Here is a 24,528-nt window from a genome sequence, read left to right on the forward strand (position 1 = left end):
AGCTCGTAAATTCTACGCAGACTCCAACAATCAATACTCCACCTTCTGGTTTACAGATACAGTCGGAAATCATTTTATTTGTTATTGAGACTTTCTAGACTTTTCTCTCGTTTTTCAAAACCCTGCCATGGTATCTCCAATGGGTAATCCTTGGCAAACACACACCGTTGTCCAAATCCCCTCAACCTGAACGAAAACGCTTCGCCAAATCCTTGTGGACTTTACAACGCCGAGTATCATTCTGGGATCACTTTCACCAAGGCTACCATATGACATCAGGGGAGCCAAAATTAGTCTGCAAGCACTGTCACCAAGTTTTCAATCATCCAACAATCAAAAACTCTGGTACAAGTGCTATGCAACGACACCTCGCTGCAAAGTCTTGTAAGACTCGACGTTTAGGCGCAAACCAGGTGCCTGTAAGTTTTACAGGTCATTGTAGCAATCATTTGTAGTAATCGCAATCTAGGGTACCCAATTGAAAGCAGTCTCGGAGCATCAAGCATTAGTTTACTGTATTGTTGGATCTAACTTAGCGCTTAATACTGTTGACAACTTAAGTTTCCGGCAATTCTGTTCACACCTGAATCCTCTCTACCACCTCCCATCTCGAAAGACGCTCCGAAGCTGGATATCCGAGGAGGCCTTACGCATTCAACACCACACTCTTCAGCTAATTCCGCCTGGTAGCTATGTCTCTCTGATGATTGATATCTGGAGTACACCTGGGTTAAAATATTCACTGCTTGGTGTTTTATGCCATTTTATCGACAAGCACTGGAGGTTACAACAGGTTCTTCTTGGTGCTATTGATATGACAGATGGTCATACAGCCTCTAAGCAAGCAACGGCTTTATCGACTCTGTTAGAAAATATTCGCCAGAGGACGAAGAAGACAATTCGATTTCAGACAGTCTCTGCAGACAACGCAAGTTCTTTTAAGCCAAAAGTCCTAGCACAAGAACTTGCAAAAGGGTCGACATCCACAGTACAGCCGATATATCATATTCGCTGTTTAGCCCATATTTTCAACCTTGTTGTTCGAGCGATTTTTGAGGCTCTTCGAATTTCGATGGTAGAAGCCTCTACAGAGTTTGAGCCTTCTACTACTCGAGCTAAAGATCAAGAGGACTCTGACGATGATTTTGATACTGAAGATTCTACTGCTGGGGAAAATCCTTTTGGAGCTGTTATTCAAAAGGTTAGATACTTCACCTAGTTATAAGATTTTATATTAACATATATACCTCCAGATTCGTGACCTCGCAGTTTCCCTTAAGCTTTCTAGTAAGAAGACGCAAGAGTTTCTCGACCTCCAGAAATCGACTCGCATTGGCCAGCGACCACTACGCCTCCTCCGCGATGTTAAGACAAGGTGGAACTCTACTACACTTATGTGTCTCCGCGCAAGAGAGCTTAAAACAACGATTTTAGCTTGGGTTGAAAAGCACTCTCTACAGGAACAATTCTCTCTTGTGGAGACCGATTGGGAGGCTCTTGATATTCTGCTTGATATCACTAGCCCGTTTTTACTCTTTACAAACATCCTTAGCCGGTTAAATGACCTTACCCCTGGTCATACCTTTACTTTATTACAAGTTGCAACAGTTCACTTATACTTTTACGCCTCTGCACTTAAAGATAAAGTTACTAGCAAAGACTTTACTTGGATATCAATCCTTCAGGCTGCTACGAAAAAGGGCCAAGAGAAGCTAGAAAAATACGTTCAAAAGCTAATTGAAGAGGATTCCTTCAAGGTATATGGTATTGCAACTCTCCTTACCCCTGAAGCTGGGACATCAGTTTCGAGTACTTTTGACACGCGATTCTAATTCGCAAATTACTTCGAATACCTTCCTTCTTCAGCCTCACTTCGAACTCGAGTACAGCAAGAATTTATCGAGGTATATACAAAGCAGTACCATCAAGATTCGGAACGCCATACCAATACTCAAAAAGCTGCAACTGAAGGACTCCGATACACTCTGCATAGTTTACTATCACGTAGTCTAAAGAAAAGGGTATTTGTAGCAATCTATTGTAGCAACTCACTGTACTAACCTATTATAAGGGCAAAATGTCATCATCCCAAGACGCACGAAATATCTGTAATGACTTTTTTAATATTGGTAAGATAAAGACTCATATCTTACTAGGCTTAACAGCTAATAACTATATTTAGTTATGTTCCCTGATGAAACTGTTCAGCAATTTTGGGTCCGCCTAGACAATAGCTATCCCAGATTCCATGGTATTTGTCGCATGGCTCGAGACTTCTTATCTATTCAACCGACGTCAATACCCTTAGAGCGATCATTCAGCCTTGCTCGCCATATCTGTCACTACGCTCGGTTCAACCTTTCGGCTGATACTATTTTTGATACTTTGACTATCAAAATTAGCCAGAATAATGAGGCCTGGCTTTCCCAAACCACACTTGAGGAAGTTCCAGATGACACGAATATCACTGAAGCATCTGAAGAGCGCCAGCATATTATTAGAGAAGCTTTTAACTACTCTTCTCTATTGGATAAAGCTGATATTCAGAGATATCTGAAGGTCTCTGATGATCTTACTAAGATCTCTATTACTGCTACAGGAGATGCTCCCTCCCCGCCTCCTTACGAAGTCTCAGTAGAAGAGGAGGATATTAGCGATAGAGATGAGGAGCTGCCATCCTTATCTAGCTCTCAACAGCCAAAACTATCGAGTCAAGTTTCCCAACTTAGCAACTCACCTACGCCTTCTGTATCCCAAGAACTCCCAAACTTCTCCGAGCTTGGGGGTCGCAAAAGGAAGAGACTTACTCGGCTAGATCTTGTCGAACTCTCTCCTGACGAGGATAGCGATTAAATATACATTGTTCCTCTGATTTCACTCCGACTTTATCGTATTATTCTCTATTAGTTTCTTATATTTGTAGTAATCTATTCTAGCCATCTATGTTTTATGTAACTTACTCTTTCTCCCTATAACTAACTAGTTATATTTTCTTTCTATCTTAGTTACAGTATTTCCCGCGTTTCTTGTGGGTAGCAAAATTACCCGTGGGTAGTGTAACCCATGGGTCGTTTTACCCACGGGCCTTTCAACCCGCGGGTAAATATAGTGGGACTGCCCGTGGGTAATTCGGGTTTACCCAAACTACCCACGGGTAGTTTTGGGTACTACCCATACGGGTACCCGCGGGTATTACCCAACCCTATCTTGACTGCTCAATCATCTAACGCGCAATGCTAGCGTTTGGCGAGTCTTTTGATTGTCTCAAGACGTCTACCCTTCACGTTTGGGTCCAGATCTTTTTCTCCCTCGCCAAGTTCTTTTCTTACCATCAGATGATATCCCGTTTCCCTTACCTACTTCGGCTTCCTGTCACACTCTTCTTGATACCGCCGAAAGTCATCTCAGATGGAAAAATGCTCAAGAAACTGCAAGTCGTAGGTATCTACACTGGAACGACTGTTTATTCTTTCGCGTGTCTTTTGCTAAATATTCTCGTAGGAGAAAGTGAAACATCGTCTCAAGACCCAAACGACAGTGACGGACTTCATGGACAAGATGATCGCAGCGTATAACTCAGGGAAAATGTCCTTTGATCAATTAGAGGGCAATTCCCAGATTTTGATTGCGGCCGGAAGTGAGACTACTGCTACATCAATGTCAGGTATGCCAAGTCAACGACAGACCTCACAAGTAACTCAAGTACACTGACATAACAATCCCCCTTCGCAGGATTGACCTTCCTTCTCTTGAAGAACCCCCGCGTTCTTGAGCGCCTCACCGCCGAAGTTCGCTCTGCGTTCTCACACCGAGATGATATCACATTCACGGGCGTAAACAGCTGCAAGTATCTCCTCGCCTGCATCGAGGAAACTCTCCGCATTTACCCACCTTCCCCGCAACCGCACCACCGCGTCGTGCCTCCTGGTGGAGCTACCGTAGACGGAGAGTTCCTGCCAGGTGGTATATCTGTAAGCATACCGATTTACGCCGCTTCCAACAGCCCTGAAAACTGGTCTCGACCTGGGGAGTTTATCCCCGAACGCTGGCTGGGCGAGGACCCCGAGTTTGCGAATGACAAGAGAGACGCTTCACAGCCTTTCCAGTACGGACCGCGCGCCTGTATTGGGAGAAACCTCGCATATGCCGAAATGAAGTTGATTATTGCGAGGCTCGTGTGGCAATTTGATATTCAGAATGCCACAGAAGGAGATTGGATGGGTAGCCAAAAGGTGTTTATGGTTTGGGAGAAGACGCCGCTTTGGATCAAGTTGTTGCCACGAAGGGCATAGGCATGATACAGAAGAAGATCACACTCTGTTTCGTGAGGACTACCGGGACAAGACATGTAGGAGCTTTCTGTGAAAGTTGGAATCTGACCGAGCTCGAAAAAGTTCTACCATACGGGTTCTAACTGAAAAACTATTGAGAGTAACAGTTAGAGATGATTTATTCTTTCCACACCAAAATCGTTATTGTGTCCCGCACAAGGAAGCATAATCAAAACAGTACTGGATTCTATCTCAAGGTGACATGCTTGCAAACGATGGCCCACTCGAAAAGCTCACGCCATTGTTTAATATATGACGAAGGTTAGAAGCCTTGAAATTAGCCTCTCACAATAAGTAAGTTTAAAAATGCCAATGCTACAGGGATCAAATAGGGCAGGTCGAAATTCTTCCACCCTACATAAGTGGTCGTTTCGGGTTTACGGTGTAAAGTCTGAATAATTTGAGACTTAAAATAGACTTGCAGAATTGGTTAAACCTCTTCCAGCTCTCGTTCGACAACATTTGGTTAACCACGAAGTTGACGTCCATACATGCAGCCAAAAATTGCAGCATCTCACGTGGGGCAGTAACCCACTTAAAGGATAACAGCACGGTAGCTCAGGGGTAGAGCGCTGGGCTCATAACCCAGAGGTCCCTGGATCGAAACCAGGTCGTGCTATCACAAGACGCCCTCGAATGAATATTTTTTACATTTAACATCTTCCATATGTTCATTTTTTCTGATTCAATTCTTAATGTCCAAGTTTAAGCGCTCTTGGTCTCTCATTCTCCTAGCGAACTTATGCCTGCACTTCATGCAACAAATGTTTCAATGCTTAACAATGGGCTTGAATGTTTTCAACCACGTTCCCTCGATACCGCCGGACTTACCGGCACGAACACTCCCTGACAACTTTGAATGCTCTGGGACGCGGGTAAATCGATTAAGCTGTGAATTTCACCCGCGCATGGCGTGCTTGATGCCTGCAATGGTCCACCATGATCTTCGAATACGACCATGGCCCCACGACCTAAACTTCGGCAGTCGGCCGAACTGGGGCCACAATCAGTCGTATCACGGGTCGCTACATGCTGTGAAATCCATGTGTGGGTGGATAAATCCTGATCAAGAAGGTCCATGTCAAGCAGGGAATGCAAACCGAAAGCGAACCATAAATCCGACTTGGCGATGGTCGACAACGGCAGAGATGCAGCAGATAGCAGCCAAGACTAAGATCGTCCAATGCCCCTAGCGTCGGTAATTTCGCGTACCAAACGGGAAGGTCTCAATTTCTCGTGTTCGTGCGTGAATCTAATCGCCTCCAGTTCTACACCTCCATAGCACCACAACGACGAACCATATATACTCATACCACGATGCGTTTGCTGATTCCAAGTGATCCCGGTTGGTCACCGCCGGTCAATTGTCATTCGTTTCAAACCCAACGTCAACTACCACCATGAGGTTCTCCTCCAACATTGCAACGCTCGCCCTAGGCCTCTTGGCCTCCACGGCTTGTGTTGCCGCCGCCGATGCCGAACCTACGCCCAAGGCCAACGAGGATTCTTTCGTGCGCGGCACCTATATCGTTGAGCTCGAGGGCGAACAGGATCCGGATGCGCTGTACAATGAACTCCGGTCTGAGGGTTTGGATGTCGTACCCCGGCTGGATTTCAAGTACCGCCTTTTCAAAGGTGCATCTTTCCGCGTTGAAGGTGACGAGGAACCCGACGTCACAACTAGCAAGATTGCTGGGAAGCTCAACGTGAAGGGAGTTTGGCCTGTGCGCAAGATTCAGATGCCCAAGTTGAATCCCAGCTCTGTTGGTCGCAGCGACAATGCTACAAGCGATCAGCTGTTGCAGTCTATTAAATACCGACGCGACGAGGCGGCCAAGGACACATACAGCACGCATGTCATGACTCAGGTCGACAAGCTCCGCGAGGCCGGGTTCACTGGCAAGGGAATCAAGGTCGCCATTGTCGACACAGGTGTAGATTATAGACATCCAGCCCTTGGAGGTGGCTTTGGCGAGGGCTTCCCCGTCGGCTACGGATGGGATCTCACGGGCGACGCCTACACCGAAAGGTCAGATGCGCCCCAGCCCGATGCTGACCCTCTCGACTCGTGCCAGGGTCATGGAACCCATGTTGCGGGTATCATCATGGCGCAGGAAAATGAGCTTGGCTTCACCGGAGCTGCGCCAGACGTCACGCTCGGCGCGTACAAGGTCAGCGGCTGCGCTGGCTATACGACCAGCGAGATCTTGGTCCAGGCGTTCTACAAGGCCTACGAGGATGGCAGTGACGTCATCTCATGCTCTGCTGGCGACGACTCCGGCTGGACTGAGGATGTGGCGGCCGTTGCTGTCTCTCGTATCGCTGAAGCCGGTGTCCCCGTCGTTGTTGCGGCTTCAAACTCCGGTGGCTTGGGTGTTTGGGCCGTTGCTTCGCCAGCATCCGGAAAGTCTGTAGCTGCAATTGGTTCCGCTGATAACACTATTCTGCCTACTCTGATGACTCGTGGCTCTTTCAAGAATGAAACGGGCGAATTCGCCTTTGGATGGCAAGGTAGCACGCCTCCCGTTACTGCGAACGTTACCCTGAGGCTTTGGGTTGGAGGAGTGAACAACACCGCATGTGAGCCTCTCCCTGAAGATGTTGACTTGACGGATACTCTCCCTGTTTTCAATATCAACGGGTGCTCCTCTGACACGCAAGCGGCGAACGTGCTTGCCCGTGGGGCCAAGTATATCTTCTTCTACCCTGAGAGCGAATCGTATGTCTTCCTGCATCTTCCTATGCAACTCGCAGTATTTCCTAACATTTGAGAACAGGAGAATGCATTCCCCATACATCTACGTCGATGGAATTGAGGGTAGCGGTATGGTCACTCCCCGCCAGGCCAGCGAGTGGATTGCCAACCCCCAGAACGTCACCGTGTCCATCGGACCTCCAGCTTCCTCCGGCGTTATCGCAGAGTCTTTCAGCAACGGCCCTACTGCCGGTTACGTGAGCAGTTTCAGCAGTTACGGCCCGAGCTGGGAGCTTGAAATCAAGCCTCAGTTCATTGCTCCCGGTGGTGGCATCTTGTCCACTTGGACGTGGGACCAGGGAGCGTACATGGTCAACCCTGGAACTTCAATGTCTACACCGTTTGTTGCCGCTGTTTACGCACTCGTAGGCCAGGTCCGGGGAACTTTTGATCAAGAAATACTCCGCAACGTGATTGCTGCTACTGCGCAGCCCAAGGCGTGGAACGACGGCACCACCGTGAGCGAGGACCTCCTTGCTCCTGTGGCCCAGCAGGGCGCTGGTCTTGTTCAGGCCTGGGATGCTGCTTACGCCACCACAATTCTGAGCTCCAGCGGTATCTCATTCAACGACACTGACAACTTCGTGAGTGAGCATACCTTTAGCGTCAAGAACACTGCTTCCGAGGCAGTCACCTACAAACTCGGACACGCCAAGGCTGCGACTGTCTATACCTTCACTCCTGGCGATGCCCAACTCGTCGTTTCTCGTGCCCCTGTTCCGACCGCAGATGCCTGGGCAGAGATCAAATTTGACACGGACCCCTTTACCGTCCCAGCGGGAGGCAGCGCCGAAGTGCACTTCGCCGCCGTCCCTCCGACTGGACTCAACGCCACCCTTCTTCCAGTCTACAGCGGCTACATCACTCTTGAGGGAAGCAATGGCGAGACCCTTTCACTGCCTTACCTAGGCGTTGCCGGCAGTATGCACGATACCCCCGTTCTGGTTCCCGGCATTGCACTGAGTGGCGTTTACCTGTCCTCGACTGACAACCACTTCCTCATTCCCGTTAACGCTAACCGAACCTTCACCGTCCCCCGCCCCGGTGCCACTGGCAACGCCATCTACCCTAAGATGGTCGTTACCCCGACTCTGGGAACCACTCAGTTGCACGTCGAGCTTGTTGCCGTTGGGGCCGCGAGCAACTCGACACTCAAGGTTACGGATCACCTTGGTTACCCGACTCTCGGCGCTTTGCCCGCGTCGCCTGTTCAGTTTGCTCACCGTTTTGGATATACTTGGAACTTTGGTGGCCAGCTTGCCGACCGCACAACCGTGCCTGAGGGGACTTACAAATTCATTGCTCGTGGCCTTAGAATCTTTGGAGATGAGACAAAGGATGAGGACTGGGATGTTGTTGAGACTGTCATTTTCAACCTGAAGTACCTTGCCTAGTTAGTTGTCATAGGGATGGAGATGGATTTTGCGCAGAGTAGCGTTCAAAAATCCGTATCAACATTCAACAGTGTCTCAAATCTTGAACAAAACATCATTCTCTAATAGTTGTGCATTTGAATACTGGACGAATACATGAAAGAGAAATATGTAGGTTTTTGCCTGACTTTCTAAATGGCCAAGTCCAAGTCAACGAGACCCTGTTGTCTTTAGTCCGTGTATGTTGGTAACGTATGCTGAGCAAGTACTGGAGGGAAAGGAACATATGCCATCTAAAATAGAAAGAAAAGAGGGTGCTTGAAGGAAATACAACACAAACAACTAACAAAGAATTCGCGGTAACCGCATTCATGTCATCGAAGCCACATAATCGACTTATCCCATCTTCTCATCCCTCCCGTGGCTGGCCGTGGTAAGGACACTTGAAACTACCACCATCGGCGGGTTTCCAGTCTCAGCGTCCGCCTCAGATCTTCCTCTTTTAAGCTTGTTGCCAATTCTGGACCAACCGGCGCTCATGGTTGCGTAAACAAGCATGAAGGGCTTCCCGACAACCCCGACAATGGCGGCGAACCAGGCATCGGGAAACAGCCGAACGACAATGGCCCAAGGCAAGCAGAGCGACGCGACAACAATTGAAATGGCCCACTGAGTACCATCAAGACCCCCGGGGGAAATCTGGAAGGCTCTTGAGCCCACGAAGATGATTCCAACTTGCAAGCCAACCATAAGGCAGTTGATCGCTATGAAAAACAAATTTCGGTGCACTCCCTCAAAAATGTTAAACTTGTTATCGAGACGACGATTGTTGAACTCGTTGAAGATTTGCATCCAAACAAAAGTGTTGAAGATAACGGTATCCAGTTCGAGTTTCTTGTCCGGATCAGTGAGATCATAGTTGAGGATAGTGCCGCCGCTGAAGTAAAGTACAAAGGTAACAACCAGCTGGTAGATCGACTGACCAATGATCATTTTCCACATCTATGTATTGGAAATGTTTAGTTCAATCCAATAACTCTAGAAAGCGAGTGCAAGTGGCTAAAACTTACGTTGGTGGTAATCAATGCCTTTTTCTTTCCCTGAGGAAGGCGATCAAGGATCTTCTCGGTTGGAGGATCAGTGGCAAGGGCCAATGCAGCAAAGGTGTCCATAATCAGGTTCACCCAGAGCAGCTGTACAGCCTTGAGGACAGGCTTCATCTCTGAGTCGTACACAGCGGTGACAAATGCCAACAATACGGCGGTAATGTTGACCGTGATTTGGAACTAGAAGGACAGAAGTGTTAGAGTTGTTCGCCTTGAAAGCGAAACGATTTCCCTTACCTGCAGAAACTTCTGAACCGCATCATTGACAGCTCTGCCCCATTTCAAAGCAGTTATTATGGACGCAAAGTTGTCATCCATTAGGATAATTGCAGATGCTTCCTTAGCAACCTCAGTGCCAGAAATTCCCATTGAGAATCCAACATCGGCAGCCTTGAGGGCAGGGGCGTCGTTGGTGCCATCACCAGTAACGGCAACGGTTTCTCCCAGGGCCTTAAGCTTCGAAACAAGAATTCTCTTATCCTCAGGGGAAGAGCGAGCAAGTACTTGGAGTCTCGGCAAGACATCATCCATCTCAGCATCTGATAGTCGTCTAAAATCAGGACCTTCCATCACAACGCCGTTCGTGTAGATGCCACATTCAGTTCCAATAGCTTTGGCTGTCACGGCATTGTCTCCGGTTACCATTCTGACGCAAACACCGGCGTGTTGTGCTTTTCTCACAGCCTCTGGCACACCAGGACGAACGGGGTCTTGGATGCCAACGACACCAAGGAATATAAGGTTTCCTGATTGTAGAATGGTTGCAATGTCGGCGCTACTTTCACTGCTTTCACCTGAAGCTGCAGGCGGCCATTGTTCATAGTCTCTGTAAACGAGTCCAATAGTTCTGAGTGATCGTTTTGCATATTCATCGATGGTTTGAGTAAATGAGAGGCGATCTGATTCTGTGAGCGGTTCCTCCTCCAAGTTGTAAAAGTTAGACTTTGAGGAGCAGCAGCCGAGCAAGATTTCGGAAGCGCCTTTGATGAGGAGGCGGTAAGCTCCAGATCTAAGTCTGATTACTGCGCCCATGCATTTCTTGCTGGAATTGAAAGGCATGATGTGAACGACGTTTTCATTGGCCCTGGTTTCGGCAAGGGAATGGAGGCTCAAATGGTCTTTGGCAAGTTCAAGCAGAGCAGTTTCAGTCTTGGAGCCGATAAAAACCGGTTTCCCATCTTCTTCACCCTCGAATGCGGTCGAATTAATCGCTACTGATTGAACAATGAGCTCTCTCGCAGCCGGATTGACTTCGTTGGCCCAAGATGAGATAGATTGAACTGATGTGCCTGAATCATCTTGAGAGCTTGATGCTGTAAACATTGCCTCATCGAATCTGCCGGCAACAACAGTCATCTTGTTTGTAGTCTGATTGGGAGTCAGCTTGATCATCAAAATGAGCTGCATGTTGGGGACTGTACCAGAGTGCCTGTCTTATCTGAACAAATGGCCGTTGCGTTACCCATGGTTTCACAAGCACGCAAAACCCTGACCAAGTTGTTCTCTTTCAACATCCGTGTAGTTGCAAACGCCAGTGCCAAGGTTACTGCGAGTGGGAGGCCTTCGGGCACAGCTACTACGATGATAGTAACGGCAACAATGAGGATATCCATGAAAGAAGATGCCTTATCGGTAGCAGCTCGCGAATCGCTTGGAAGACCCGCCAGGAAGCGGAATAGCAGAACAAAAAAAAGAAGCCCTGCAGCAGTACTACCGAGCTTGGCAATAGCCATGGCAAGACCCTCAAGTTTGTGCTGGAGGGGAGTTGGCTCAGTTTCGGTGCGGACGGACATCAGAATCTTTCCAAAGCTACTGTTGACGCCAACAGAAGTACACATGAATGTTCCAACTCCTGTAAACATGGTTATTCATATAATGAACCAGGATCTTGGGAGGGCATTCTTACCTTCTAAAACTTTAGACCCTGAAATGATGAAAGGATCAAGCTCGCCAGTAGAATCTCCGTTCTCTAATGCCCTCAAAACAAGAGATGCTCCTGTCTTCTTTAGAGCATCAGACTCGCCTGTAGCAGATGATTCATCGCACTTGAGTTCGTGGCCATCAATAAAGATACCATCTACAGGCACAAGATCTCCCGGCTCTAGGTGCAAGACATCGCCAACAAGCACGTCATGCACGTTGATCATGGTTGGCTTTCCGGAGCGGGTAACCTTTACCTCACGCTCCTCTTTCTTTGCATTGAGGCGAACGAAAGCTCGCTCCTTTTGCCAATCGTTTATTGAGCCAACAAGTGTGACAATTACAATGGCGGCACAGATAGCCACACCCTCGACCCAGTCAACAGGAGTAGGCGAGCCAGGCGGGTGATCAACGCCGAGTGTTTCGTAGAGCCCCAAGGCTAGGGAAATAACAGCCGCAATTGTCAGAAGTATGAGGACCTTATCGTTGTAAGCGTTCCACATCAGCTTCCACAGTGGGGTAGCCTTTTTGGCGGGAAGGACATTGCGTTTGTAAACCCGGACACGGTCTTCGAAAGGCTGTTTGGCATTGTTTGTGGCTTCTCTCCATTGAATCTTGGATTGCTGCGGGGAGATGGGGCTGACAGCATCTTGAAAGGAGACCTGGCCAGGCGCTGCAATTTCATCCAGGCTAAGGCCAGCATGAATATCCGACTGAAGGCCATAAGCAATGCCATCAAGGCCACCCAAAGCGCGGAATGCAGCAAGGGATTTGGGATTAAGCAACTTGTTTAGCTGCCCTGGCGAGAATGCGAAGGGGTTGTTATTGATCTGGAAGTCGGCTTCAGTGCCAGGATCCGGACGAAGAGATGCTTGGGGGTCATCTTGGATCGAGGAGGCACGACTAGTAGCCGCTGGCGTCAGAAACGGATTTGAAGTTGTCGAAACTATTGTGTCGGCTTTACTTGAAGACCGACCTCGCGAGTTTCCATGGGACACGGGAGGAGCAAGCGTATCGCCCGCCATGATTCTGAATTGAACTGTCTGAGTATTCGCAAAAGCACAAGTAGTAAGAAATTGAGTCAGTAAACTTTGTGTTGAATGAGATAAACCAGAACTGTATGTCTGTAGCACTTAGAAGCAATTGAATTGTAATGCTGTGATCTGAATACTATTATACCATATCGAGGGGGCTGAGCAAATCAGTGAAAAATCTGCCTCGAGCATTGGGATGTCTTTGGATTCAATCGTATCGTGGCAGTGCTTGATAAAAATTGGAGAGACCTCACCATTCGTACATTTCCCCTCTCTTTCCCCTCTTCTACAAAATGATCTGGACTCTGAAATTAGTGATATCGGTTGTAACTATGTACTACATTCCTACATTGACATGGTGTTCGGCGGTAAGCCGATGCACTTGCGCTATGCCAAGACTGGCTCACATGCATTAGGTGCTTCAACGCCAACACCTCGATTTGGTATGCATGATGAAGATTTCATACTGATGAGGTCTTATGACTTGACACTTGCCTTGCCGAGGGCCAGAATCGTGGATGAGGGAGTTTCATCGTTCGATTGAGGCTGTGTAAGTTGCATCGGATGTGATGTGTTCATACAGCAGACTATCATCTCAAGATGTCTATCTTGATTCGATGTGTCATCTGTTCTTCGCCGATTACAGGTACGTCTCCGACCAACACGGAAAAGAAGAGGCGGAAAACAGCTATCTTCAAGATTCGGTATAGGTGTTTCCTCTTCTAATATGAGTTCTGGGAGCTAAGGCACGGAAGAATAACAGCAACTAATGTTCCAGCAGCTCTCGAATTTCTCTCGATACACATTCTCCATTCTTGGGGACATTTTGCTGGAAGTCAACTACGTTCACAAGCTTCAATTTACTAGAGCGTATCATGGAAGGATTTCCAGTGAGTACCAGCTTACAAAAAACATGACCGTGGTGATGCCACCTGTAAAAGCGCCATGATAGTGAAAAGGTGTTGAACGGAATGGGTCTTTCCGACATTATTTGCCGAGTGGCTATGCTCTCCTTCTAGCTTATTACTTTGGTGATCACATCAGAAAAGGGTTTGGCGTTACATGATTATGTCCTGATATCAATGTCGGGCGGAAAAGACATCCCTGGGACTAGCAGGTTCGGAATCCAACGCAATGGTAACAATACACTATTCAATAGATTTCTGAAGTTATGCGGGGCAATGTTCCACTGAATAAACGTGCGGAGTAAGATGAGCCAAGTTTCTCTTTCCGGATATTCACGTCTTGAATTCGTCGTAGGTGGACATGTCGTCCAACTGTTGATAGCACCATAGCACTTAGCTTAGCCGGATTAGCCCGTGAAGAAGTTACTTACTCTCTCGATTTTGATGTACACGATAACGGATAGCTCCGTGAGAGAGTGTTTCCCAAAGGTAACTGCCCATTAGCACACAGATAGCTCCGTATTGTACACACAAATGTATTCTTCCCCGCAAGAGCAGGGGGTTGCAAAGCGATCTTGGCTTTTGCCAGCCTTGGCATATGGCAAACGACATCATGAGAACGCAAATGACAAGAGCATGGCGAATAGGCAACTTCATTGCCACGGTCTGGCCTTGGACCGGACATTTTCAGAAAGACAGGAATGATACAATCCTAGAGAATGTGTTAAGCTACGGCATCATCCCGGGCCTGGTTCATCTCAAGTGACATTTTGAGTTGCCACACTTTCTATCTAGAGTTGGTTGTTCCCCGCACAAAGCACAGCCTCCCCCACGCTGCATATTCGTGCAGCTTACCCCCTGTCTCGGTTATGATAATCGAGCTTGTCTTCTCGGTAGACTTCACTGCAAATTTTACCTACAAAATAAGATGAGCGGCCAGGTTGGGATGATAAGATTTGTCCATGGGCAGAGAGAACCTTGGTTTTGTCTATTCCATTAGTGATTTCACGGCTGAGCTTGTGCTGGTTATTCTTGCAATTTCGTTGACGGTTTCTTCATTTCTTCCTTTTGAAGCTTGATGCTTCAACAATCTCAAGTCATGGAGAAAACTGAGACAACCGAAACCTTCATCAGTGATGTTAACGACGTTAATCAGTCAGAGGCCATACCTGTTCCGAAAGAAGTTTCCAACTGGAAAATCTACCTTTACTGCATCGGTGTCTGTCTTGGTGCTGTGGCTCTTGGTATGTTTCAATATCAGAAACCCAGGTACTCATCTGACAATACATCTAGGCTACGATGTCTCCGTCATGGGAGGTACCCTAATTCTGCCTTCTTTTGAGCGAGACTTCGGTCTCGCAAACAAAACACAGCGTCAACTTGATGATCTTACATCCAACATTGTTTCTTGCTTCCAGGGAGGCATGTTTCTCGGTGCATTATGCTCTTACCCCATTTCAGACCGATGGGGCCGGAAGTGGTGCATCACTATTGCCACTATTGTCTTCTTAGCCGGCGCGTCTATGCAAACGGGCTCGCGTGGCATGGTCGCTCTTGTCATGGCCGGAAGATGCGTTGCTGGCCTCGGAATTGGTGCTTCAGCGCCGGTGATCCCTGTGTATGCATTTCAATCTTGTTCATACCATTCCAAACATCTCTGACTGTTTTATAGATACATTGCTGAGGTTTCTCCGCCTACTATTCGCGGAAAGTTGGTTGGGTTTTATGAGATTGGTTCTCAAGGCGCACAGATGCTAGGATTCTGGGTAAACTACGCTGTCAACAAGACAATTAGCCCAGACAGTGAGTGTGTAATCTCCCCAATCAAAAGCTATGATACTAATACCTCCCTTAGCCAGCACTCAGTGGATGGTTCCCTTGGGGCTCCAACTTTTACCAGCCACAATTCTTCTTGTTATCCTGCCATTTTGCCCCGAATCACCACGTTGGCTATGTGGAAAAGATCAGTGGGATAAGGCTGAACGTATTCTTACCGACATCCGTCAGCTTCCTCTTGATCATCCATACGTCGTCCACGAACTACGCGAAATCCGCCTTGCCGTTGAATATGAGGCTCATTTGGCTGCAAAGCGCCCCGGGCTCAAAGGGAAACTTAGAGAACTAACAAGAAAGGGCATCCGGAACCGCCTAGCCATCGGATTATGTCTCATGATGTAAGTTGTTATCATCGCAAGTTTGAGTACACTCGGCTTAATATTATGTTCAGGTGCCAGAATATGACGGGCGTAAACATTATCACGTATTATTCTCCTCGCATTTTCCAGACGTTGGGCATCCAGTCTACTGACTTGAAACTTTTTGCTACGGGCTTCTACGGTGTCGCTAAGACCCTTGGAATGGTCATATTCTCCTTTTGGGTTGCAGACCATTTTGGACGTCGCAGAGGTCTTATTTGGGGTGCATTCGTTGGTGCGGTACCTATGGTAAGAACCTGAAAGCTCTTATACAAGTCTACGCGCTGAAACCTTTTAGCTTTACCTTGGAGGATACGTCATGAAAAACGATCCCGAGGCAGCAGCAGCAGCAGGTAGAACAAGTATGTCTGGTTGGGGTTACCTTGCCATGGTTTGCGTCTATCTGTATGGAGTGATTTATTGCGCAACTTGGCAGGTCAGTTATTCTGGGCTTATTCCCATAAGGCTTTGCTAAATATGTTCAGGGAATTACTTGGCTATATGCTTCTGAGATATATCCGCTCTATCTTCGATCTCTCTGCATGGCATTGACCATTGCCGATGAGAGACTCTGGTCCTATGTTGTGTCACGTTCGACACCATATATGATTTCGGATATTGGTTATGGAAGTAAGAACTTCATTGAATAACTGTAACCTTTCTCTGACAAAACTAGCTTACTTCTTCTTCGGGGCCCTAATGGTTTGCATGGGCTTCTGGGCCTGGTGGTGCATTCGGGAAACCAAGAATGTGCCTATTGAGGAGATGGACGCTCTCTTCGGCGCTCCACACGCCAACATGGAAGAGCCTGAGTCCAAGTCGATTTAGATTGTTTCATGCTCAACGAAAAAACTAACAGAATGAAGAGTGGCATATTGCAACTAAAAAGGAAATGTGTCGCCAACGTCGTTTGCTTTTTTTCACTTTTTTATTCTCTTACCCAAAGTACCGAGTACTGTTTACCTCCTGTCATTTACGCTCAAGTAATTCTTTTTATTCAGATATTCAATATTTCTAAGCAAGCGATTCTTGCTTGTAGTTTGAAAACAAGCCTTTTCTTCTATATAAAATGTATTCTGGAGGTATGTGACAATACTGCACTTATGTGAATGAAGCTTGCCAACAACATGATCGTTATATCCGAAGCCGAACGACTTGAATTCAAACATTTAACTCTACAGGATACTAAAGTTTGAGTCTTGTTTTGCTTATGGCCAATATCTAAGAAGACAACGGATAAACGCTGAAATTCAGCGGACGTTGTCAAGCAGCATAATTGGAAAATCACTGTTATAATTACTAAGGCTCCTGCTGGATAAAAACATGGTGAAACTCCATCATCGTCATTATGTCGTTATTTACCAGCCATGATAAGCTTCACTTCCTCTACCACTGCATTTGTTAGAGACTCTGTAGTACCCATGCCACCTAAGTCTGGGGTGAGAGTCTTTTGTTTGCCGACCACAAAACGCGTGGCCTTCCGAATCGCTTCGGCCTCTCTGTGATGGTTTTTTGACTCAAGAAGCAGAGCTCCACTCAATATCAGCGCTAAAGGATTGGCAATGCCTTTACCTGCAATGTCGGGGGCGGCGCCATGACAAGCTTCAAAGACAGAAATACCATCGCTTACATTCACCCCTGGAGCCAAACCTAAGGATCCTGCTAGTCCTGCAGCCAGGTCAGAGAAAATATCTCCATACTGGTTCGCAGCGACTACGACGTCAAATCGTTTTGGATCGCGCACAATCAGATAGCACGCGGCATCAATCATGAGGTCGTCGGCTTCGATATCTTCAAAATCTTTGCTGACTTCGCGGAAACAACGAAGAAATAGTCCATCGGTGTGATTGAGGACATTGGCTTTATGAAGACAGGTGACTCGTTTGCGGCCGTGTCTGCGCGCGTACTCGAACGAATATCGAGCAACTCTAGTTGCGGCTTCGCGTGTCGTTAGTTTGATGGCCTCAGCGGCTATGTCGTTGCCAATCGTATGTTCGATGCCACAATATAGGTCCTCAGTAACCTCTCTCATGATGACAACATCGAGAGACTCATGACGTCCGGAGACGCCCGGGAAACCTTGGATAGGCCTGGGGTTCACAAAGAGCCCTAACTCTTGTCTGATGGCGTTGTTCAATGATGGATAAGTTGCTGAAGTCCCACCAGGATGATCGCATGTGATGCGGCCCACAAGTTTGTGAGCAATGATTGGGGCTTTGATGGTCACGCCGACCGATTGTAGTTGGGCAACGGTCTCGGGCGGAAGCGGGTGCCCGTATTTATCAATTGCTTCTTCAGCTATCAAGATGTCCTGCCACTCAATTGGGACACCAGTAGCTTCGAGAACGCGTTGCGTAGCCCTCATGATTTCGGGACCGATACCGTTGCCTTTAAGCACTCCAACTCGCATGTTGGGCTTAGGTATGTTGATCTTTTTCTTTGTTGAGGAGGTAGAATATGCCGCGGCTTGCAATTTTCAACATTCGAATGAAGCCCTGTTGATAAAGTGTGATGTAGAAGATGGTTTGCGAAGTCACCATTAATCGTCCCATGTAGCAAAGGTAATTATGCTTACTGCATCGGCTAACTCATATGTTGGGGATCCGAAAACCAGAGTGTAAATGCATCGGATCCTTCCGATGCGCGGCTTTATCCCGGGGCCAATAGCGAGAGTGCTTAAAACATCTCGATGGCGGTTCGTTATTCAAAGATTAGCCTATTGGCCACGATATGATCACAGAGCTATCATTTGACGTGGCCAATCACAACTCCGATAGTCAAACCTGTGTAGTTGCAACATGAAATCAGCTTCGATGATGATATCTAAATAGCATAGGTAGCATACCTACAAGTATAACAGTATTATTAGTAAGGTAGCAAATGACAGTTCTTGAAGCTACATCTGAGGAAATCAAAAATTAATTCATGGGCGAAAAAAAACACAAGACGCAACGACGATTTGACCATCTCATTGCGCTTAATAAGTTTTTAAAAAAAATAGGAAATATCTGTATTGAAAGTTGTTTTTGTCTATATCGACTGCTCTTCAGGCGTCAACAATCCACCAGTCATTTTGGCAGCAAGCTTGGAGAAGTCACACATGTATTCGTCTGCCTCGTCGACTTCGAAGTCAAATCGACAAAGATCCTCCTTGTAGGGAAACATGTATGTCTGAGTCACCCTGCAATATTGGAAAAAGACATCAGTAGATGGTCAAAAGAAGGTTGGCGGTGAATGAAATGTTCGGCAACGGGTTGTTAGACAAAACAATCTTACCAATGGTGCTCCTTGCTGGCTTGGTACTCATCAAGCGCAGCACGGTTCTCATGATAACTGAGTAAAGCGAACTCGAACCCCTTGCTTCTTTCAATAGGGTCCGTGACAGAAGGTCCTCCAACGATTAAACGGTTGTCTTTAACACAGGACAAGTTCTTCAATTTCTTTAATTCTCTCACGAAAGTCTCCTTGTGTTCTTGCGTCACTTCAGGCCTGAACTTGAATAGGACTAAATAGTGTAGTTCCGTCAGCCATGATACAGAAGTAGTTATTCAGAAAAGTCGAATATACCCATGTGAATGAGAGTCATGACGGCGGCTGATGACAGTAAACGGCGGGAAACCTTCGACAAAAGGCAAGCAAACGAGACGAACAAATAACTGCGAGGCAAACAGCCAATAACTTTACCTCTAATTTTTTAAAACTCGAAAGACTTTATTACAGTTGAAAGAGGGGAACGCATACTCAGTCAGATCAGGAAAGAATCTGTACCCTAGACCGTTGAATGCTTACGTACATAGGCATCGGCATTGAGGCCGATCTGTACCGGCTTACGACCGAAAGCAAGCAAGTTAACCTCCGCGTAAGTAGACTTCAAAACTTCTCAATCGAATTGAATCAAGGTGAAGGAAACAACATGCCTCATTTTATAGAAAAACTGTCTCTTATGCCAAACACTCTATGTTGTGGACAGTGAGACAGGACCATCGTCAGGCCTTGGACACCTTTCACTCAGAAATTATGGGAAATGCCACGAAACTGGTCCATTGGCGGGTTCACAGGGGTGTGTTTTGTAGAGACCAACATCAGCCAAAAAGGATTTCCGTAACTGAGCATTGCATATTCACAAATCATTCTATGATTACAAAGGTGGCCATAGAATATGCAAATAGCTACTAACTTTACTTTAAGCCTACATAGAGCTATAAAGACGAAATAGGTAATCTACAATACTTTTCGGTTAAATCCGAGGTTTAAGCTTTCTCAAACTCTCAAGTGTGGAAGATGTGCCAAGTATCTGTCGCAGCAGTTCTTTGTAGTCCCATCCAAGAGCAGCAGCCGCTATAAGTGTCAAACTAGCCTGCTCATCACGTCCTGGTCTACCAGGTCCTGTCATGTTCTGGTGAGAATATTGGGTTAGAAACAGCGACTTCGGATATCTTTTCTCAAAGGCTTCAGACTTACCGGCTTCATGTTGACGTCGAATAGGGCGAAATTTGACCCCGGTTTAAAGCGGCGTACATCAATCCGGATGGGTGCCGTGGTACCAAGGAGCTTTCCAACGCGTTCACATTCCCTAGCCACTGCCCCGTAGGCTGGGTCATCTGAATCAACCACCGCCCTAGAATTTTTCGTAACAGCGACCGCTCCGTTGTACGGAGCTATGCCCTCCTGATGATTGAAGCGAGAGACTACTGGCAGTGACCAATAATCAGTACCAGCTGTAGGCGGCATCACTGTTACGGTCGCCTCCTCTCCTGAGAGAAACTCCTCGACAATGATGACATTAGTCCCTTCTGATACTAAGAGCTTAATATGGGAGTTTAGCTCTGCCTCATCGTGACAGACCTTGACCCCATGGCTTCCACGGCCCCTTGCAGGCTTTGCGACTACTGGATAGGGGTATGCCTTGTATGCAGGTTTGTCTTTGTCTCCGTGAATGGTCCATGCCTGTGGCATAGTAAACGAACCCACTTCACGCAACAGCGTATTCACGAAATCCTTGTCGTCGTACTTTTCAACGATGAGAGGCCCTTGGCCGATGATCTTTACTTTTTTCTCATACTTTCCGATAAGCGTGGAGGTCTGCAGCGGATGGCTTGCGAAAAGAATAGTATTTGCCCAAAGATGTGTAGCACCTTTGTCAATGGCGGTTAGAATACCATCCTCATTATCTGGAAAGCACCAGTCGACATCCTTGCGCGGGTCTGGTCGGAGAGCTGGACTTAAAACTTCGACTTCGTTCGAGAGACTCAAGTTGTATGCGATATCAGCGCCTGAATCCTTGTAACCTGCATGTCCAGAGAATAACAATTAGCTATCAAACAGTCAACGGCAAAGGGTATTACGGAGTTCAAGTTGTCAACTCACCACCAGGCTTCTTCGGTTTTCGGTTTCCAGAAATTACCGGAGGATCAATCTCTTGGTATAGCACGGCGACCTTTGGTTGTTGCTGAACGCGGCCAGAGGAACTGAACGCTTGGATTCGGCCCAATCTAGTTTGGAACGGGCCAAAGCAGCGCGGAGAGCAAGCAACTGCTTTTCGTATGGCTCGCCCAAACTGACGACTGCTGGACATTTTAGAAACTGTTTTCGCTATGCATGAAAGCCGTCCTATCATTCACTGCAGGTTCCATTGGAAGATGCTTTGCATTTTCAGGTACAATACTGTACAGCGGCCACCGGGGAAATCCCGAAGAGGTCCCACTGAAATCGGCTGAATGCCGTCCCCATTCCCCCTTGTCAAGACAGCCGGCTTCAAGCCAAAGTTGGCAGAAGGTCTTCTGCTTCGGTTCAAAGCCTGTTCCTCTAATACCTGCTAGATCACTGATTTGTCCGGGTAAGTGCCGCCCGGCAGAACTCTCTACACAAGTCGAAGGAGCAACTAAGGTATACGAGTACGTCGGACGGTGTGAATGGAAGAGGGACATAGCTTCGCCCGGCTGGGCAATGCATGGGTTTCTGCTCCATCCATCTCCACTCGCAAGCCGCGGCTGCAATGCTAAAGATCGTTCTGCTAGCGAGTTGATTAGGCTTGTCCTAGCCTGACTAGTCCTGCAGTATAGTCACATCATAGCTAATGAAATCCTACAGGCGGGCCGATACCATAATTATTTCTGGTTATTTGCGCATGTATGCAGCTCTACATGTATTGATCCACTGCCAATGAATATTGGAAATATCTTATCAACTCTCGCTAGTGGGATGCCTTGTAAGGCTACGCGGGGCAAGTCGAAAATGTCAGATTTTAGATCGCTTCCAAGGATCCATCGCATATAGGTGGTGCAGTCTTGAATCCTTGGCTGCAGCCTAAAGGATAAACCTCAAATGTTCCATCCTTTCGGTCTGTTTGTCGCCTGGATGCAGGCCTCAGCTTCGCTTAACCAGCGTACGTCTCGGCGGGTCTAATGCAACATGGCACGGGTTGAAGAGAGAAAGGCGCGGAACCATCGGACGAGAGCAGACTATTTGGATGACAGCGAAATGGAATATTCCGAGCAATTGTGGTAAATAACGTTAGCTCATGACTTGCTGAATTGTGTGAACCTTTTTTGATTCTACTTCAGTACAAGAAAGACTGGACCAGATGATCCTACACACCCCGGTCGGCGGCCGCCCATATCCTGTGAAGATAGATCACCTGGCGCACATTTGGAACATACCGCATTACTAAGGTCTTTGCTTGTTGTTCGTAGCCAAGCCGCATAATGATCCAGAAACTGCAGGGTTTTGAGTTCGCTGTCACCTGGGCGATGAGCCTATAGTTACGGAGGTAATGCTCTTAAGATGTTGTACTGCATAGCATTATTCAACCGCATCATGAAAAAAATTTCAGTAGTGAATGAGATTAGAGGATAACGTGGATCATACCGACATAGTAGATGCCCCGAGCTTGATAGTAATGATAGTTTCTCAACAGGAACCTTTATTCGGGAGATGATTGGGGCGATGACCCCTGGAATTATCAGTAAAACTACTTCAAATTGTATAATTGAGACTGTGGCGCATATACTTTTAATTCTTTTTACGAAACTATTTTCCAAGAGAAACTGAACATGGCTGTCTTTTGCCGCGTTGTTCCCACGCGCCCAAAATTCAGAAACACAGATATCGCGGGAGACACATGACTAACACTAACAATTTTCTCTTTGGACACCAGGACCATTTTTCATAGAGAATGAACAGCCCGGCTGAAGTAGTGACAGATAATGGATGTGTCTGGAGCCGTGGTCTACACGATCTTCCACGCCGCTGAGGAAGCCAAGACCGGCGACTTCATGATAGTGTTATCATACCCACAGCACCACTTTGTCAACATCATAGGTATCCTGGTTCGATGATGTGCGCCACTTTGCTTGGGCTGGTGTGCTGTGATGAGTAGCCATGGGCAAAATCTTTCAGAGAGACGAAATCACCGACAGTCGCTTCGAGACTGGTTGCAGTTAGAGCCAACCGAGCTGGTGCAGTGAAGATCTAGACCTTTAGGTTCTGCGCCCGCCATCAGTCAGAGGCAAATAGCTGTAGAATTGGGTAGCGCCGCCGTCCGCCACGACATGGATGAAGTGTCTGCTGGCTGGTTGGGGATGATGGGGGTGTATTTTTGGACTGCAGCGTCGAGGGTCCCAGATCACCAACGATAGCAGCTAGGTGCCACACGTTGCCGTGTGATTCACGTGGAATTTGCCAGAGGCATCCGGCGCCGGACAAGTGAACGTTCGAGGCCACAAAAGGCATGTTCCAAGCGATTAGAACATGTCATACTACTATTTTGGAAGTATTCAAGTGAAAAGGCATAAAGTTGTTCGCATCACAACACTACATGGTAACAGCCTCCATCGTCTAGACCCTGTTGTACCCGCATGCAGCTACACTTAGACTCCGCAGAAAGGATCAGTATAGTTTGAGATTTCTGGGAGGCGGGGTCAGTTTCTTGCTATTTAGCTTGCCGAGAGTCTGTACTTGTGGGACTAATGCCTAGTCTCTATTGGACATCCCAGATCTCTTTCAATATGATACTATTTTATTCTTAGTGACTAACCTAAGATCGAAAAGGTCGTTGCTGGATATCTTAGTCATGAGCGCAAGGTGTAGCTAAGAATAGGGGAATACCGCTCTTATCTTACAAGGAAAATACTGGTGTTCGTGTATTCAGATTATCTAATATTTTGAGAAAGATTTAGGATTAAAACTTCACTGACACCTCAGATGGTTGTTTCCTGCCTGCAGTATCGGGCCATGTAGATCACCGGTCTAGAACTTCTCTTGATGTTGGCAAAGCCTGTTGTCTTTCATGAGCGAGACAAAATGACAACAGCCAAAAGCTACACTTAGATGTCATGGCATATGCTCAGAAAGGATGGTCTTGCGCTAGAGCCAGTTCGTCTTCGGCGCCTCCCGAGTGAAACAGAATGATTCAGCTGTCAAATCCCCCACGCTGATCACTGATTTCCTATCTCAGGCATGTCGACTCAGTTGGTCACATTTAGCATGCTGAAAATCGCGTGATTCTGAGGAATAGCTTGCCGCAACGTCGTCATGGCTAAACCCATGACTTATATAGACCCTTTTTATCTCTTAATAAGCTTTCAGGGTCGTATGACGTTCTGCTGGTTACTTTAGTGCTAGGTATAAAATGTCTGATTTGTTCGCGGGATGGGGATATTAAAAAGCCTCTGGGTGTGCATCACTTATTCCAAGACTACCTAGAAGCAGTACTACGCAACCATGAAGACAATCCACTCTGCTCTCCTCTCCCTGCTTACTACTGTGGTATAGGGTTCACCGCTTGAAAAGAAACAATTCACATGCCCGGCACTGTCTTTCTCCCCTAGGAGTGCTGCAGAAGTGCGCTATAGCTTTCAATCCTTCGGGCTGACTCCATCCTACCTCCTAGTCATCCGCCCCACGATCGA

General features: G+C 47.1%; 7 protein-coding genes across 7 annotated transcripts; 3 read left to right on the plus strand and 4 right to left on the minus strand.

Moving 5' to 3' along the window:
* Window positions 1-3,233: 3,233 nt before the first annotated feature.
* On the plus strand, window positions 3,234-4,292 carry CTRU02_209520 (cytochrome P450; the record flags this gene model as incomplete). The annotated part of the gene is made up of 3 exons (XM_036733509.1): window positions 3,234-3,437; window positions 3,502-3,664; window positions 3,733-4,292. 3 exons carry the CDS (start codon window positions 3,234-3,236, stop codon window positions 4,290-4,292), a joined length of 927 nt encoding a protein of 308 aa, XP_036574779.1.
* A 1,439-nt stretch (window positions 4,293-5,731) lies between these two features.
* CTRU02_209521 (subtilisin-like serine protease pr1c) lies at window positions 5,732-8,480 on the plus strand (the record flags this gene model as incomplete). Its single annotated transcript, XM_036733510.1, has 2 exons — window positions 5,732-7,050; window positions 7,109-8,480. 2 exons carry the CDS (start codon window positions 5,732-5,734, stop codon window positions 8,478-8,480), a joined length of 2,691 nt encoding a protein of 896 aa, XP_036574780.1.
* Window positions 8,481-8,855: 375 nt separating this feature from the next.
* CTRU02_209522 (plasma membrane calcium-transporting atpase 2) lies at window positions 8,856-12,510 on the minus strand (the record flags this gene model as incomplete). The annotated part of the gene is made up of 5 exons (XM_036733511.1): window positions 8,856-9,461; window positions 9,530-9,745; window positions 9,803-10,951; window positions 10,987-11,417; window positions 11,472-12,510. 5 exons carry the CDS (start codon window positions 12,508-12,510, stop codon window positions 8,856-8,858), a joined length of 3,441 nt encoding a protein of 1,146 aa, XP_036574781.1.
* A 2,013-nt stretch (window positions 12,511-14,523) lies between these two features.
* CTRU02_209523 (quinate permease) lies at window positions 14,524-16,447 on the plus strand (the record flags this gene model as incomplete). The annotated part of the gene is made up of 8 exons (XM_036733512.1): window positions 14,524-14,668; window positions 14,718-15,042; window positions 15,097-15,227; window positions 15,280-15,598; window positions 15,652-15,868; window positions 15,918-16,055; window positions 16,105-16,249; window positions 16,296-16,447. The coding sequence occupies 8 exons, from the start codon at window positions 14,524-14,526 to the stop codon at window positions 16,445-16,447; spliced, it is 1,572 nt and encodes a 523-aa protein (XP_036574782.1).
* Window positions 16,448-16,973: 526 nt separating this feature from the next.
* CTRU02_209524 (isocitrate dehydrogenase (nad(+))) lies at window positions 16,974-18,029 on the minus strand (the record flags this gene model as incomplete). Its single annotated transcript, XM_036733513.1, has 1 exon — window positions 16,974-18,029. The coding sequence occupies one exon, from the start codon at window positions 18,027-18,029 to the stop codon at window positions 16,974-16,976; it is 1,056 nt and encodes a 351-aa protein (XP_036574783.1).
* A 620-nt stretch (window positions 18,030-18,649) lies between these two features.
* Window positions 18,650-19,205, minus strand: CTRU02_209525 (stress responsive a b barrel domain protein; the record flags this gene model as incomplete). Its single annotated transcript, XM_036733514.1, has 3 exons — window positions 18,650-18,800; window positions 18,896-19,124; window positions 19,187-19,205. The coding sequence occupies 3 exons, from the start codon at window positions 19,203-19,205 to the stop codon at window positions 18,650-18,652; spliced, it is 399 nt and encodes a 132-aa protein (XP_036574784.1).
* Window positions 19,206-19,856: 651 nt separating this feature from the next.
* Window positions 19,857-21,194, minus strand: CTRU02_209526 (phosphoribosylglycinamide synthetase; the record flags this gene model as incomplete). Its single annotated transcript, XM_036733515.1, has 3 exons — window positions 19,857-20,015; window positions 20,081-20,907; window positions 20,987-21,194. 3 exons carry the CDS (start codon window positions 21,192-21,194, stop codon window positions 19,857-19,859), a joined length of 1,194 nt encoding a protein of 397 aa, XP_036574785.1.
* Between the last annotated feature and the right edge of the window lie 3,334 nt (window positions 21,195-24,528).

The sequence above is a fragment of the Colletotrichum truncatum genome (assembly GCF_014235925.2).
Source record: "Colletotrichum truncatum strain CMES1059 chromosome Unknown Contig_0006, whole genome shotgun sequence".
NCBI lineage: Eukaryota > Fungi > Ascomycota > Sordariomycetes > Glomerellales > Glomerellaceae > Colletotrichum > Colletotrichum truncatum.